Source organism: Acomys russatus, chromosome 3, assembly GCF_903995435.1.
Source record: "Acomys russatus chromosome 3, mAcoRus1.1, whole genome shotgun sequence".
Taxonomy (NCBI): Eukaryota; Metazoa; Chordata; class Mammalia; order Rodentia; family Muridae; genus Acomys; species Acomys russatus.
Window position 1 is genome coordinate 6,352,542 of NC_067139.1, and position 16,822 is coordinate 6,369,363.

General features: G+C 45.6%; 1 protein-coding gene across 6 annotated transcripts in view; it reads left to right on the forward strand.

Moving 5' to 3' along the window:
* Elmo1 (engulfment and cell motility 1) overlaps nucleotides 1-16,822 on the forward strand; it is a 510,606-nt gene that overhangs the window by 89,352 nt on the left and 404,432 nt on the right. For 5 of the 6 annotated variants that reach the window (XM_051168294.1, XM_051168265.1, XM_051168256.1 and 2 more), the window contains one exon: nucleotides 10,832-10,982. In XM_051168294.1, the coding sequence (XP_051024251.1) occupies nucleotides 10,905-10,982 (78 nt within the window). In that variant the 5' untranslated portion in view covers nucleotides 10,832-10,904. Of the gene's footprint in view, nucleotides 1-10,456; nucleotides 10,593-10,831; nucleotides 10,983-16,822 lie in introns of those variants that run through there. The other variant, XM_051168285.1, reaches the window with a different exon arrangement.

Below are 16,822 nucleotides of genomic sequence, written 5' to 3' on the forward strand. Positions count from 1 at the left end.
AAAATGCTTGGAGGTTTCCTGGATTTTAAAAACAAATCATTGGCTTGAGTATTCCTGCATAATTTTCTTCAACAGTCTCTGCAATTGTGTTTAAGTAGCAAGTGATTCATTCGTTCATTCGTTTGTCTGGAAAATGTTGAGCGGTTCTAAGCTGTGCCATCTGGGCCAGCCTAGAACTGCAGAGGTGCAGGAGGAAAGAGTCCCCCACTAGGGCAAGTGGCACAAACAGAGTAAGGGTAGAGAGGAGCTCTGGTGTCATGGGTCTTTCTAAGCACCCGAGAACATGTCTTCTGGCAGTTTCTAACATCAATGACTGTGAAGTCCACTTTCTGCAGGGAGCTGCTGTCTACCTCTGGCGCTGACTTCTGGGTGGGCTTCTTTGAAGCAGATACAGGGCAAAAGGAAGTGAACAGGCCAGCTCAGGAAACAGCAGCCTTTTGGTGAGGATACAAACAGCAAACCTTTGCCACAGTTCTGTTACTCGTCACCGCACCGGGGAATGACCCCAACGGGCTGGACAAGAGATTTGCCTGCTTCAGGCTCCACAGCCAGCAGACACTGCAAACGAACTGTTGTTGATCTTAAGGGGATACAAACAGCAAACCTTTGCCACAGTTCTGTTACTCGTCACCGCACCTGGGAATGACCCCAACGGGCTGGACAAGAGATTTGTCTGCTTCAGGCTCCACAGCCAGCAGACACTGCAAACGAACTGTTGTTGATCTTAAGGGGACACCTACCTGGCACACTGACTTGCAACCCCTTGGAGTATGTACCGGTGGAGAACAGGGGTGGCTCCTTGAAAGCAGTCTGTGAAAGGTCTATGTCCAGGTCTCGAGTCGCAGTCACACAATCAAAGTAGGATGTGAGAGGCTCAGATTCATGTAGACCACAAGTAAATGTTGTTATACCATATATGTGAGGAATTGCACTCCACAAACAGGTCTGATACAAGGAAGTTTATCTGAGGGAAGGGAAGGGAGGAGAGGAGAGAGAGAGAGAGAGAGAGACAGGGAGACACACACACACACACACACAGAGAGAGAGAGAGAGAGAGAGAGAGAGAGAGAGAGAGAGAGAGAGAGAGAGAGAGAGAGAGAGAGAGAGAGACAGAGAGACAGAGAGAGAGAGAAAGAGAAAGAGAGACTGAGAGAAAGGGATGGTTGGAGTATGGGACCCTTTTATCAGGCGCACATCTGGCATACACCTGGCAGCAACAGGTAATGACATCACAGGTTTCTAGGATTTTAGGGGTGGGCTAGCTGACTGCTGATATGCTAACACACGTATCCTGTTTTTGTTTTGTCATTTTATCTTCTGCTCATTTGCACCCAAGAAGCTGCACTCAGCTGACTTTTGGCTGTGTTATGAGAATTGGAAACTGTTGTACAGATGATTTGGGAGGCTTTCCTGGAGACAGTCTCTCCACCAGGGGATGGTAATTCAGTATGGATTTTGGAAAAAAGTTTCCTCTGCCATGTTCCATTAATTTCTGCCCAAATACCTTCAGCAGTTCTCTTTATTGAGAAACCAAGGAGGCAAACAGCCTCGATTCATTGTCTCCTAATATCCCACGAGAAGCCAGTGTCATAGGATCATGGTCTGGACAGATACAATTGAAAATACTGTACATTGGATATGGAGACTTCACAGTATACACATGTTGTATTTGAGCCCCGAGATGTCCTGCAGTAAAGCCACCCTCTACCCCCTTTAAAAAAGGAGTGCACTAGTGACTGTATCATGGGTTGTTGACTCAGGCAAGTGTGGCCTGTGTTCTGACTGTCTGGGCTACATATGGAGATGGAGGACATGCTGCCTTTTCTGTAACGGTACTTCTTTCAGAACACTGTTAGGAAAAGTATATGGTACGTGCAGCAGTTATTGGTAACTACTATTTGATTCAGTGTTTTCCAAGAGACTTGGCTCTCCTTTTTTCTTTCTTTGCATTGCATCCATTAAAATCTCAGAGAAGGCATGTTGTACAAGAGATGCTTAAGTGAGACTAATTCCAGAAATCCATGCATGACTTCAGCTAGCATCCTTGAGTGAAACAGCTCCCTGAGCCCTGAGGACCAGGTGAGGTTGGAACTCTGAAGTCACTTACCACTGGGTGGCAAACTTCAGTTGTGCAACTGGACTATGTTTTATGCCAGTCATCTAATGACAAGATAATAATAGCCCAGGGCAATAAAAAAACGGGGCAGGGTTCATGGATTAACAGTGGTTCAATTACAAGTAGGAGAACCATTGCTTAAACTCACAGAAAGGCAGGGAGTTCATTTGTTCCTGCATCTAGGACGGGCATCAGGGTTGGCAAAGTGGTAGAAACCAGAAACTTAGCTGCTAGGATGCTGTCCTCACACCTGTTTTGTTTTTTTATTTTTGCCTGCCCTCCTTTCATTGGCTTCTGTCCTCTTGCCTTTTTCCTTTTCATTGCAGACTCCTACGCACTCGAAGGGCACAAGTCTACAGACAGCTTTAGCTTTTCAGTCCTTAGTGGGAAGAGAGAGAACCCTGTCTTTCCATACCTCGTGGGCAGTCACCAGAAACAGCCTTGTTTGGGTCCCATTTGGTTTGGATGCCTGTTCCTGGTGCCAAAGATAGGGCCCACATGTCGTCATCTGTCGGGCAGTAGCCCATGGGGTGAGTCCTACTACCCTAAAGGGACAGTAGAGAAATTGGGTGTGCAGAGTTCCTCATAGCCGTGTGTGTCAGAAAATGCTTGCTTAGATGACTGTTCCCACATATTGTGTAGGTGTTCATGGTTTCACATTGAATTTATTTTCCTATTGGCTTTTAGCAGCATAAAAACAAATTCTTTCTCTACATCACATCTCTCTCTTAATTCACTTCAGTCTATTAGTGTCCACTTGTGAAGGTAGTCTGTCTAATGAGGTTTTTAAAAGTAAGATTAGATTTAACCTCCTTTAGTGGCCTAGTCTTTAATCAGGGGAGTCTCATGTCTCCTCCACCCAACTGTAAGGGGCAGTTGTCAGGGTCTGAAGACATTTTGTTATGCCATGACCCCCGAGGTGCTACTGGCCTCTGGTGGAGCACACTGTCAACAGCTCACAGTGCACTGATGTGTTTCTTAATCAAGAGTCATGTGGTGCCAAACGCCTGAGGTGCTGTGGCTGCGAAGCCCTGCTGCAGCAGATACTTTGTGAGAATAGAAATTATTTTAAAGCTAAATTTGTTACTCCGAATTGTGTGGCTGTTAAAATTTGTACTTCTTTTTCAAAAAGCTTTTGCTTGTGATTTTTTCCCCCTTGAGGAGTGTGTGAACAGGGCCATCGCCCACTTGGTAGGGTGCTTACTGAGCACCGTAGTGCCCTAAGTTTCACCCCTAGCACTGCCCAAAGCGGCACCAAGGCACATGGTTACAAGGGGAAAGATTAGCAGTTCAAGGCCATTCTTGGCTATGTAGTGAATTTAAGCTCGCCTGGGCTGCGTGAGACCTTACCTATAAATAAATAAATAAATAAATAAATGTATGACACTATTTTTAAGGTTTTTATAGTCTTGCCAATCAATAAACTTTTTAATCAATATAATCGACAAGCATCCTTCATGATTTTAATTCTCGTCCCTTTATTTCTTCTATTGTATATGTATTAATAATGCATCTCCTCCTTCAGAAATTGCTTTGTTCATTGTCTTTAGGCTATACCAGTGTTTTCCTAATAAACTCCGGAGAGATTATTATAGAGGAGTGTTGCGGCAGGTTGGGTCCTCTTTGGTCCAAGTGTTTTCTCGGATTGTTCCTTTACTTAAGGCCTCACAGTGGGTTTTGAATACTGTGCTGTTTCAGCTTCTTCCTATGAAGTCCTTACTTACGTCCCACAGTTCTTGAGGACCCAGCCTTAGGGTCACAGTGTCTGTAGAGTTGATTCCTCTGAGGCCTCGCATGTGAGCTTGAAGCCTCTTGTGCTTTTCCCTGTTGCCTGCCCCTGTCCTCTCTTGTCAGGTTACCAGCCGTGCTTGGCTAAAGCTTACCCCACAAATCTCACTTTTTACTTCCTCACCTATTCAGAAGCCCTGCCTCCACATACAGTCACACCCTGAGGTTGTGGGAGTGAGAGCATCATCAGAGGAGCCATCATGGAGGGTTCATGGTCCATTACAGTTACTGCTAAAGAGGCTTCTCTTCCTCACAATGTGGAAACATTTGGACGAAATAATTTAAACTGACCAAGATGTCAGTTGTTCACTATTTACAGAAAATAACTAGTTCCATCACACAGTTGTGACAAAGAGTAAATAGAAGACTGGGCTTCGCCTTTGCCTCTTCTTAGATCCTGTCCACCATCCTGTCCCTTCTGACACCTGTCCTATACCATTCACAGTGACAAGTGAAGATGCTGGAAAAAAGATTTTCTGTCCAAGTTTCCATCAAATTTCAGGGTAATCATAGCAAATAGCACATTTCCTCTCATGGCAAGTAAATAGCCCTAGTTATTACTAAAATGACTGGTGTTTGTCAACAGTATTTACATAAAATGAAGCATTGGGCTTGCGGCTTTGATTCAGTTTCTCCCTTTCTTCAGTTTCTCCTGAATGTTTACATATTCTAAAATGCTCCTTGGTCTCTAAGGCTCACTAGTTTCCTTTTGGCCTCCCAGGACCCAAGAATGGCCATCAGGTGCAGACAGAGATAGACTCAATCTACAGAACCAACCTCTATCATATGTGGTTCAGGGAAACCCTCCAGTGCAGGGGGACACATTCCACATGGACTTTCATGTCCCCATGGCCTGCCCTTCCATATGATTTATTTAAAAGATTGTTCTTTGTGAAATATGTTTCAGAAAAAGAAACAAAGTCAGGGCTCAGCAAGTCTGGGAATCACAACCTTAACTCAGGCTGGGTGACAGACTCTGCTCCCTCTGTATCACCGTACCACTGCACCACTGCATTACTGCACCACTGCATAACTGTGCCATTGCATTACTGTATCACTGTACCACTGCATTAGTGTACCACCACATTACTATACTACTGTACTACCGCATCCCTTCATCACTGTACCACTGCACCACTGCATTACTGCACCACTGTGCCACTGCACCACTGCATTACCGCATCACTGTACCACTGCACCACTACACCACTGTATAACTGTGCCACTGCATTATTGTAACATTGTACCACTGCATCACTGTACCACTGCATCGCCGCATTACTGCATAACTACACCACTGCACCACTGCACCACTGCGCCACTGCATCACTGCAGTTGTAGAGTATGGATGTTGCTAGTCAGACTTTCAGCCACTCTGACAAGTGCATGAGCTAAACAATTAATGAGGTAAGATTTTTCTTCTCCTTTTGATTTTGAGTCACAGCTTTAGAGGTTTCAGTTCCCAGTCACTTGGCTCTGTTGGCAGAATGTCATAGTGGAACAAAATTGCTCCCTCCCTAAGAGCCAGAGTGGTAGAAGAGAGAAAGGGGCAGATGAGGCAAGTGAGTGAGAGTGAGGAGATTATGTATGAACTTCCAAGTCACGCCTTCAGTCACCCAATTCCTCTCCCTAAGCACCACCTCGTCCTACTGCCCCCCCCCCCGATAGTGTCACCAGCTGGGGCCAGTGTCCCTAGCATATAAGTCTGTGGTTATTTAATCCATAGCAGATAACAAGATTCTATCCGTGGGCTTGGAACGGAATGATGGAACACCGGGAACAAAGATTTCTCCAACCTAGTCGGCCTGCCATGAGCCTTCTCATGGTCCAGTGCTCACCTAATGCAGCAACCTCACACATGGAAGCTAGAGAGCCCCAGGAAGATGAGGTCAGCCTCAGAGTGACCCGAGGTCTGCTTTCAGTGGCAGCCCCTTCCTCTTCCCACAGCCTGAGGCACAGGGAGATGGGAATTACTCAACATTTTAAGAACAAGGCCAGTGGCTCCTTCTCTGCTATCCCATAGGCTTTACTGTAAAGCCATTTTCCATCACCAGCAATAATATCCATGTAGGTCAGAGAAAAGGAATGAAGGGATCAGGCATGCCCTTCTGCTGTTTCATGGTTTTGTCCCTCTGTTCTACCGTGGGGTCCAGTGTCCGGTTCTTTCACACTGCAATGAATCGGACAGCAAGATAGACATCTAGTTAGGGATGGAGCGACTTCTGTCCCTTGGAAACATGACTCAGGGAGACTTTCAGCAGTAGAATGGACCTATCAGGGGTGTATAGAGCCACATGTAACCGAGACGTAGAGTTTAGTAACTGTTTGGCTAGTGAAAAGGGCCTCTTTTATCTCATACACTCAAGTGTAAACAAGCTACTGAACATCGTAGTAAGATTGCAGACTCTTGGTATTATACATGGGATGAAGTGAATCTAGCAGGCAAGCAGGGTCACCTTAGGATTCTCCCCCCCCCCCCCCGCCCGCCTCCAGAGATTTATGGTTACTTTGGAAAGCAGTGGTCAGGATGTCTTGCCAGATGCACCGGCTGCTTCCCCTATTGTTTCTGCCCTCAGTAGTCCTCAGATTTCAGTCTGTGTAAGAATTATTATACCAGACTGTCTGGGCTGATTGCATTAACTAGGCAATGTCAGGAAACCTGCACATTACTTGGGAGTTGTGGGGTGTGGTGCACTTAGTTTTCCCTTTGTTGGTAGCTCTCATGAAAGGTTAGTCATCTGACAGCCAGCAATGAAAATGCTGACCTGGTCCTGGATGCACGTGCTGTGCATCTTCCTTTACGGTGTTCCGGCATGTTGGAAAAAACTGACAAGAGGCAGGTGTCACACGTGTTCTGCTAGGGGAAGCAAAGGGTACCAGGAGACCAGACTTTTTGGGTAAAGTCTTCAAAGTATATTTCTTTCTCTTTCTCTTTCTCTTTCTTTTTCTTTTCTTTCTTTCTTTCTTTCTTTTTTTCTTTTTCTTTTTTCTTTTCTTTTCTTTTCTTTTCTTTTTTTTTTTTTTTGAGACAGGATTTCTCTGTGTAGCCTTGGCTGTCCTGGACTCACTTTGTAAACCAGGCTGGCCTCAAACTTACAGAGTTCTGCCTGCCGCTGCCTCCCGAGTGCTGGGATTAAAGGTGTGTGCCACCACACCCGACAGAGTATATTTCTATCTGTTATGACTGACCAAGAATTGGGCCAGTTTGGCCTATGTGTTAATATTCACTGCAGATACAGAAAGACCATTTACCTGTGTAGCTCTAGTGGCACTGCCCTGACTACCAGTGATCTTCCCAGAGTGTGTGCTGCCTCAGAACTTTTCATGAAGCGGGGTCAGGGGTGGGGTTGGCGGTTAGGGGGCTGTTACCTTTTAGTAGTGAGGAGAGATCAGAGATGCTGCCAACCCCGTTGCAGTATACAGGGCCGAGATCTGACCTTGGTCAAGCCTCAGAAAGCTAAAGCTACTGAGATTCTGCCCTAAGCTCTTCTGGGAGCAGGAGACACAGTGCATTCAAGGCCAGGGTGACTTCCTCTGAGGAGGAAAATGTGGGAAGGATTGCTCACTCTGCCACTATGCCTCCAACTCCACTCCCTGGGAGCCTTGGTGCTCTCTGTCTGCCCTGCTGTTGTCACTACAGGGAGGGCCCATGAGGCCTGGTTGGCCTGGGAAGGGAGCCAGAGAAGTGCCTGGCTTTTGCCTTCAATGGCTGCTTTGTGCAAGCTGCCCTTCTGCTCTCCAGGGGAGGCTCTGCAGTGCCAGCCCATTGTGTTCTCACCTGTTCAGCAAGTTTCTTTCCCAGAAATAAGGAACAGTTAAAATGAAAAGAGAACAAGGCCCGCCTTTTGATGCCTAGAAAGTTAAGTCACTTCTTTCTGTAATTGTAGACTGTTTTGAGGAGAGGTGGAGGGGTGCTCAATGCATTTTTATTGCTGTGATCTATTCTCCCGACCGCCAGGATTGGGTGCTCTTTGTTTTGAACTGAGTTACCTGAGACACACACAGCCTGGGTTCACGTCAGAGCTTCTTTCTTAGTTTTTATTCTGGGGCATGTATTTGGATGTGGATCCTGAGTTGAAGTGATTTGGTGCTGATAGGGTTTGTGTTCCGAATGGTCTCAAGTATAGCAGGGCAAAGACCTTACAGAGCCAGTCCCAGTGCAGATTGAGACACTGGACTTATTTAATAAGCCCCTATTGTTTTTCCAACTTTGAGCAGTTTTAAACAGAAGAAGACTTTGTGTTGTTTTCATAATTATTTCTTCGGGATAGTATCCTAGAAAATTAAAGTTACTGAAACATAATGCAAACCATTAGGGCTTAAAAAAAGATTTATTTATTAATTTTGTGTATCTGCATGTGTACCTGCAGGCCAGAAGAGGACATCAGATCACATTATAGATGGTTGTGAGCTATCATGTGGTTGTTGGGGATTCAACTCAGGACCTCTGGAAGAGCAGACCGTGCTCTTAACTGTTGAGCCATCTCTTCAGCAATATAGTTGGCTGAACACCTTCTCAGCAGCTGTACATGAACTTCTTGCCTAGCAGTCATGAGCCAGCCAATGGTGAAGGAGCACACACAGGGAACCCACTGCTCCCTGAAGCTTTCTTTTTCTTCTTTTTCCTGGTCTTAATTGCTTTCAGGGTCTGTCTTGCCTATCTTAAGAATATTCCAGGAATATCTCTGCCTCCGAGCTTTTGCACGTACTTTTTCCTAGTCTGGAGAGTGATTTCTCAGCTGTCCACAGGGCCCACTGTCACACTTCTCCCAGGTCTTCACTCAGACACTGGCTGCACTGCAGGTTCAGCCAGGCTTTCCCTGCATTTCCTGTTTGCAGTTGTGGTCCCTTTGTTTAGGCCACCTCCCTGCCACCTGAAAATCACCAACACCAGTGTGTGCTGATGGGCCCCTACCCCTGCCTCGCTCTTCTTGTATCTTGTTGGCATCTAACACCCAGGTCTTCCACTGTGTCCTCAACACAGAGAGCAAGCCTGGCACCTAACAGAGGTCCAATAATGATTTGTGAAGGAAAGGATAAACCGGTGCCTTGTGGGCTGGTCCTTGCTGGGCAACACTGCTTAGCACAACAGGGTTCCTCATCATCCTTAGCCAGGAGCAAGAGCTTTGTTTGGGTTTACTTCATTTGCTGGTCAGCTCCACTGAAGGTAGTTTTGCACACAACTGTGGGTATCACTGAGGTGTCACCATTAACTCTGTCATCTTTGTCATATCACTGTGATGTGATGGTCATTGGCAATGAACAAGACTTGTGATGGTCTGATAATGAACCAAAGACATGTTTGATTAAAGTCTTTATATAGACTTGTATTTCCTTAAAAAAAAAAAAAAAAAAAAAAAGACCAAGGATCCATAGAAACAGGCAGAATTTGGACAGTGGATAAGGAAGGGAACCTGTGAATTTCCACCGCTGTGTTTAGCAATGAGAAGAATACAAGCTAAAAAGTATGTTGAGGTGTGAACTTTCAGCCTGTCAGGTTTTCAGGCTGGCATACACTCCATCTGTTGGCGAGGCTGTGTGCAAGCAGGCTGCCTCAGGCATTGCTAGAGGGAGGGCAAGTTGGTAGAACCTGAAGGGGGAGGGGGACTTTGGAGATGCCTAGCAGAATTTTAAACAGTATCTTCTCTTTGGGGCAGCAATTTTACATCTGTGATTATAATGTAGAGAAAAACTTTTACATGTGAAAAAAATTACATATGCATACGTTTATGACTTGCAGGCTTGGTTTGTAACAGCAAAGGTAGGAAAGAAAGCATGGAGTCAAGCCACAGCAGGGGCCTGGCTGTTTAGAGAGGATACACCCAGATAACCAGCTGTGGAAACAATGAGTATACTCCATTGTTGTAGCACCCAGAGACCCAGAAGATGCACTCAATCAAAAAGGGCCCAGGGTGCTTGGTGCCTTTGTGTAAAGAAAGGAGAAATCGTCAGAATGTATTTTGTGTTCGTTTGACATCCATAAGGACATGAGCATCAAGAAGCAATATCTGGGGGCTGGAGAGATCGCTCAGTCATTAAGAGCACTGACTGCTCTCTTCCAGAGGACCCTGGTTCAATTCCCGGCACTAACATGGCAGTTCACAACTGTCTGTAACCCCAAGAGCTGCCACTCTCACACAGACATACATGCAGGCTAAACATCAATGCACATTAAAAAAAAAAAAGGAAAAGAAAGGAAGGAAGAAAAAGAAAGAAAGAACCAATAACTGAACAGCTGTAGGGCTAGAGGAAAGGGCTGTTGGGCGGGGTGACATTTGGGGAGTCTCCATATTGTATATTTATGCACACATTAAATGATCAGCGAGATACAGAAATGGAGAGGCAGGAGAGGGCAACCATTACTTCCTTTGTGATAGAATTCAAGGCTCTTCTGCCCAAGCCACCTGTATAAGCTCCCTCTGGAAGACTAGCCTTGGGGAGGGAGTGGGAGCAAGCGTGTGTGAACTCCTGGGGAATTTCTCCTTCCTCAAGATATCCTGGTTGCTATAGCGCGGATCTATTTGCGACACACAGAAAATGCTTTAAATAAAACCTACTTCCTGACCATGACTTCCTGGGCAATGTGTTCTTCCGGAGACTGCTGAGCGCCAAGGTTTACATGCAGTCTGGGCGTGATCCCTGCTCACTCAGGCCGGAGCACCATTTGAGAGCTGGGTTCCATCCTGTGGTAAGCAGGCTGCTCTTTGGCTCCTGGAAACATGGCAAGCTGAACCCCTCCAATGCTTTAGCACAGCCTCCGTTCTTTCTTTGGAGACCTGTGGTGCCTTTGGCTGTTGCCCCTGTGGCTTCAGTCCCACGGCGCCAAGGGGAGCATTTCTCATACGCCAGTGAAAACAGGAAGTGATGAAGCCAGTTCGCCTTGCATCTGCGCTGAACTACTTCTTTCTTTTTGTCATTGCTCGTTAGGTATAGACACGTGTGACCGTCCACACACTAGGACCCCCACTTCCACCGGCTTCGGACTTCCTCTGGTCCCACAATGCCGCCACCCGCCGACATCGTGAAGGTGGCCATAGAATGGCCTGGTGCCTACCCTAAACTCATGGAGATTGACCAGGTGAGTAAAGCCGCCAGGACTGGAGAGCTCACAGCAGTGTTCCACTCTGCACTGAATGGTTGCAGACTTTGGATAGCCTCTTCTCCCTACTCTAAGGGGCTATAAAATTTGGGCAGTACTTGCTGCAGTGTAGTCTGTACATCTACAGTGGCAATGGATGAGGCTTTTATAGTCTTGCCCCATCTGCTGGATTGTGTAAATACAAGGTTCCTGTCTGAAGCAGTAGTGACTCCAGCCAGAGGAACAAGCTGATTGGATTCTGAGCATCAGGACAGACGGGCTGACCTACCTCACCTGCCGGGACTCGTGGGTGGGCAGATAAGTCTAATATGGGCAACATAAAACTTACTCTTAAAAAACTTATTTATCTCCAGAGGGGCCAACAAGTATTTTTATATTGTAACAGCTCTATAATAAAATTAGTACAGAGGAGCTCAGTCTTGAATCCCAGTCAATCACAGTTTTATTAGTGGCATAAAATTCCCCATGTGTCTGGAACATTATCTGGAATATAATAGAGTCAGAAAACGTGTGCTGGTTATCAAGGGGGTTCATAAGAATCATTTCATTTGTGAGCCTGGATGATTGACAGTCATGTGATATGGCTCTCACTCTTTGATTACAGATTGTCCAGGGAATTTGTTTCTGTTCTCATTTCACTGAAATCCTTCTAGAACAAGTGATTGGAGGGAAGAAAAAGCGAGACTTCATTTATACTTACAGGGTTCAAGAAGCATAGTGGCATTTATAATTTTAATTAGAATGCCTTGGCAACTCTTAACCATTATGTTCTTGGTACTATGTTATAATTATATTCACAGTCCTTTTTCTGCTCAGATTTTATTATCAGATTGAAGATCACTGCAAGAGTTACATGGCATTGTATAGACTCAAAGGAGTAATCAAAACAAACTCCACAGGTCAAATCAGAATGAGTGGGCTTAAATTTGCGTGTAAGAAAGGTTACATTGTGCAGATTGTTAAAAACTGGCCGTCAGACCAGCACCTCACTGTCATTTTAACTGTCCTCTGAGGTCACTGGAGAAACAACTCTTGCAAGTAAAGTATCTATGCCCCATAGCATGGTCCTGATGCAGGCAGGTGTCAGGCAGCCTGCACTCACCCTTCCTCCCATGAGGCTTGTACAGGACCAGTTACAGTCTACCATTTACCTTTAAAAAGACTGTCTAGTGATATCTGACAGAGACTCAATGGGGATGGGACTAGGTGTGGTCAGTCCAAAGGAATGGCAACCAAGGTAAAAGCTGGCCCGTTACTTACACAGTCCTGTGCTCTGCTGAGGCATGGGCTGAGGCCCATTCTGCTTCATGGTTTTGCTTTTTCAGCATGTGGAGCTCAGGAACAGGTAGGTGCTTGGGTCTTAGAAATGCAGAGTCCCTGGCCTTATCTAGACCACTGACCTAGATATGCAACATAACAAGACTTGCATTGTACCCGTGTGTGTAGCCTAGCTAAGTGACGCGTGGTGTCCAACCCACGGTACACATTAGAGTCACAGGAGTCACTGGTTTATTCTAAGAGTCTCATTTAGTGTTTCTAATGAATGGTGTAATTATGATGTGACCATGGTTGGTGGAATTGGCGGTCTTCTGTGATAGGACAACCTTTGATGCATAGTCCAGCAGCCTGGAGGAGTCAATGTAATGTCTCTTCTTTGGAGTTGTCCTTCACTGTGTGCATGAGAGTCAACACTTTTTAAAGAAAATATTTGTATTTTGGAACAAGTTTAGATTTATGAAGAACTGCAAAGATTCTATGCTTTTACATCTGTTCCTTTGTGTTTAGTATACCCTAACATGAACATCGTCACATAATTTTAGACAATGAATGTGCTTGCTCCATAATCACATAAAATATAGCATACAGTCAATATTTATATCTTACCAGTTGTCCCAGTAAAGTAATTTATTGCCATTTTCTATGCTGTCTAATACCCCATCTGAAATCATGTACTACATTGATTATTCTATCTGTTTGGTCTGCAGTGTCTGAAATAATTCTTTAGTCATTTCTGACAGCTGTTTTATGGAAAGCACTTCAGCTTGAGGTTCCCTGGCACACCCTATCTACTAGGCTTGACTTTTGCATGTTAGGATAAAGCGCCAGAGAAATGGCACTGTGTCCTTTTTGGAGTGACATGTCAGAGAGATCTCCCACTGCTCAGTTTCATTCTTGTTCATCATTCCAGTGTCACGGATGAGAACATGGATGTTCAGAGAGGCCACGTTACCTGTCTGTCAGTCAGTGATAGGCCAGGCCAGGACCGCAAGCTCCCTTTCCTCTTAAGACTTAACTTTTAAATCATAGTCCTCATGGCAATTCCATACTGAGGCAGACGAAGAATGAGGAAGCCAGGCTCTTCCTGCGTGGCTGTGTTTACAGCAGATACATAGCAGTGTTTCTGTCAGATGCTGCTTCCTGGTAAAATGAGAACTTGGCATGGGACGTGGAAACACATGTTCATATGCGCTGAGTGGAAGCGATGACTACCTGGAGTTTCTCTTGCTTATCTGCAGCATTTGGGTAAGGTCCACATTGTCTGCCCCGCCTCGTGCCCACTGGAGCTAGCAGAAGCATTAGAGAGCACATTGCTTTAAACCTGGATAACTGCTATTTCACTGACAGGATTTTTTTTTCAAAGGTTGGGTTAGGCATGGCTGGTTTGTTGTCTTCCTCCTATCACACCATGCTGTCGTTATCTCAACTGTGAGTAGCGGTTCCTTGAACCTTGTCCTAGAATCATCCGGGAAGTTTACACAAACATGCAGTGCCGAACAGCAGAGAATTGCAGTCTGTCAACAAGGGTAGGGACATGCTTAATATAATAAGCACCGGCAAATCTATACTGGTTTCCTACATGTTGGAAAATAGCTGCGGGACTCCGGCGTGGGCTTGCCTCTAAATGCTGCTTCTCCCAAGTCTCTCGTGACCTGTCTTTACTTGACGGAAGGACGTTTCACCAGTACGCCGTGGAGGAGGCATTTCCCCCATTGGGAGCTCAGCTGTCCTGTAAGGGCACCTGTTTGTGAGGACATCTGCTCACAGTGGACTTGTTTACATTCTTCGGAAGTCGTGAGCAGATTCTTCTGTGTTCTTACTCAGCAGGAAGAATGCCTAGCATCTTTTTGTGAATGGACTTTGCTGCCCCACAGGACACATTTCCGATGTCATCCACTATCTTGGTCCTTGACTCTGTTCCAGCCAGGCCATGTGAGGCCGAGGAGGGTGGCTGTCAGGACACACAGAGATGCTCCAGTGCTGCCACATTTTCTGTTTTAAGTTACCTTTCACCTAGTACACTGCATGTCTGTGGTATCTGAGCATCTGGCCAGAGGTGCTTCCGGAGTGTCGGTGCAGTACATGGGGTGGAGGTGGTGGTGCAGTATAGACGTATGCTGGGGTCGGACCAAGAGCACTGAGACCTATTAGGAGTCTTTGCTTTGTGTTTCCGCTGCATTAGCAAACTTCTTTAGATGGAGTAATAAACAGAACCTTGTTGCTCCCATTTTTGGAGGCTGGAAGTTCAAGATCAAGGCAACAGTGGTTGAGGATCTGGTAGGACCTGTGGCTTACCAAAGGCTTTCCCCTCCTCTTGGTAATACTGCACAGAATCCTCCTGAAATCCTATCCTCAAACATCAGTGATTACTGTGAGGCTTCACTGCTGGGTTACTGATTTGCCCACCTTGATCCCAGTCTACTTCTGTCCTGATCTTTTCTATCCTCAGCCCCGTGGCTTGTATGCTCGCCCTGGATGAACAATTTTGATCCTAACTCCATGATCTCTAGATACTTAAACAGTATCCCTGTCTAAGTGATACCTGCTCCCACGACCAATGTGGGCCCTTATCTGGTACCACTTTCAAATCTCTGTTTGATGGAGGCATGATTTTCATGCCCAGGCATTCACATACAAATGGAGATGGAATTCCCCAATAGTGAAGAAAAAGATCTCTGGGGATCACTTTGTACATAGGCCGCACTTTGTGTGCAGGTCAGGTGAGGGGCCAGTCATCTTCACTAAGTGTGTGTCAGAGAATTGCTTCCTGACTTATCGAGGCCCAGAGGGTGGTGATATGTGACAAACTTTTCCTGGGGAAACAGCACACACATCTACTCAGCCCAGATAGATAACCCATGACAGACCCAAGTAGAGATACCACCAAAGTCCAACTTGGTACAACAGTAAGTTTTATTAGGGTTACTTTATAGGAATATGGGTGAGGGGTTCATCTTGACCCAAAGACCGCTGCACCACTAAGGCCAATGCCAGCTCCTAAAAGCTAGAAACCTGACCTCACTGCACAGCATGAAGGCAGCTCAACAGGTTGGAGAGTGTCCTCTTCTGGTAGCTCAGTTGGTCTGAGTCTCTTCTAGGCAGCCTCAGCTGTGGTTGTTTCTTCTAGGGAGTTTGACTACTCCTTGCTTCCTCCAGGCTGCTAGGCTTGGCTCACAGTTTTCTCTGCAGCTTGCCTCCTCTGAGAGAACTCTCAAGCAGTCTTTTAGTGTCTACCCCTGGGGAGGGAGGGGCTTGGTGAATCTGGTCAGTTTCAGGCACTTCCTGAAAGTCTTTTGAGTTGTTTACTACTTCCTGTCTTAAGGAGCTTCCCTGTAGGCTGGCATGTTCCCACCTCAAGGAAACTGCTACCCAATAGAAGGAAAGATGGTCATGGCTCCCCAGACTTCCTTTGGCTGGTTTTTAATTGGTTCCTGGATTTTCAGGGCTTCCTTGCTCATTTCTGTCAGGTCAAATTTATATTGCCCCATTTTTCTGTTTGGATGATTTAGAGAAGTATTTTGTTTGAGAAAAGTGTAATATCCTAAAGAAAAGGAAAGCTCATGACTGATTATGGGATTTTCTAGTGATCCCGAGTCTCACATCAAATCCTAAGCACAGCTTCCTTGCCTCCTGTAATTTCCCCAAGCAGTCTCTGTCCAGGCTGTCTGCAGGATTGAAGTCCCCTTCTATTTAATGAATGCCAGTTCATTAGGCGTGTGCCCCTGTGCATTCATAGGCTTTCTCATCTCTCCAAGTTTCCCTCTGGCAGCTTATTGCCCGGAAATCCTCCCGGTGTTTTGCCTTGCTCCCATCTCCTGGGAGTCCCAGCTCCTGCTGAGATCCACCTCCTCACCCAGCCCTTTTCTGAACACGTTGTAATACAGTCCTTTTTTCCAGCCCTCTATTTTTTTTTTTGAGTCATTTTCATTGCCTGTTGATTTATTTGCAGTTGGTACATTAGCTGTATGCAATGTAATTTACGTTCCTCTTGTGTATACACGTCTCTTGAGATTGATTAGAAGCTACTAGTGGTCAGTCTGTGGTGTAGGGTGTTTGTGACCTGGGGCCCAGCACACTGATACCTTGTCTGTGTGTCTACCATAGACTTTAATTTTGAGCAGCTAAGATAAAAATAACATTTTGATAGGCCCCATTTGTTACACTTCCGTATATTGATGGGAAGTTCGTCTCCCCAGTAGAAACACAAATATATACTTTTTTTTGGTAACCATGTGCAGCTTGTCTATGTCTTCACCTCAGTCATTAATCATATTTTTATAGCGTATATGCAAATATGAGTTAGCCATTTAAAAGCTCATTAGTTGAGTAAAACGCATTCTCATTTTGTACTCGGTGTTTCAAGACGTTTGCTGATTCTTCCCATAACAGGAACAATAGTATTAGTAATGGCTGCCATCTAGTCAGCATGTGCTGTGCCAGGCAGTGTAAGTGCTCTGCGTGCAGCGTTTTGTCACATTTCTATAGCCCTAAGAGTGCTATGTAGATTTCCTGTTTCTTTCTTAGCCAAGGGTCATTAATTT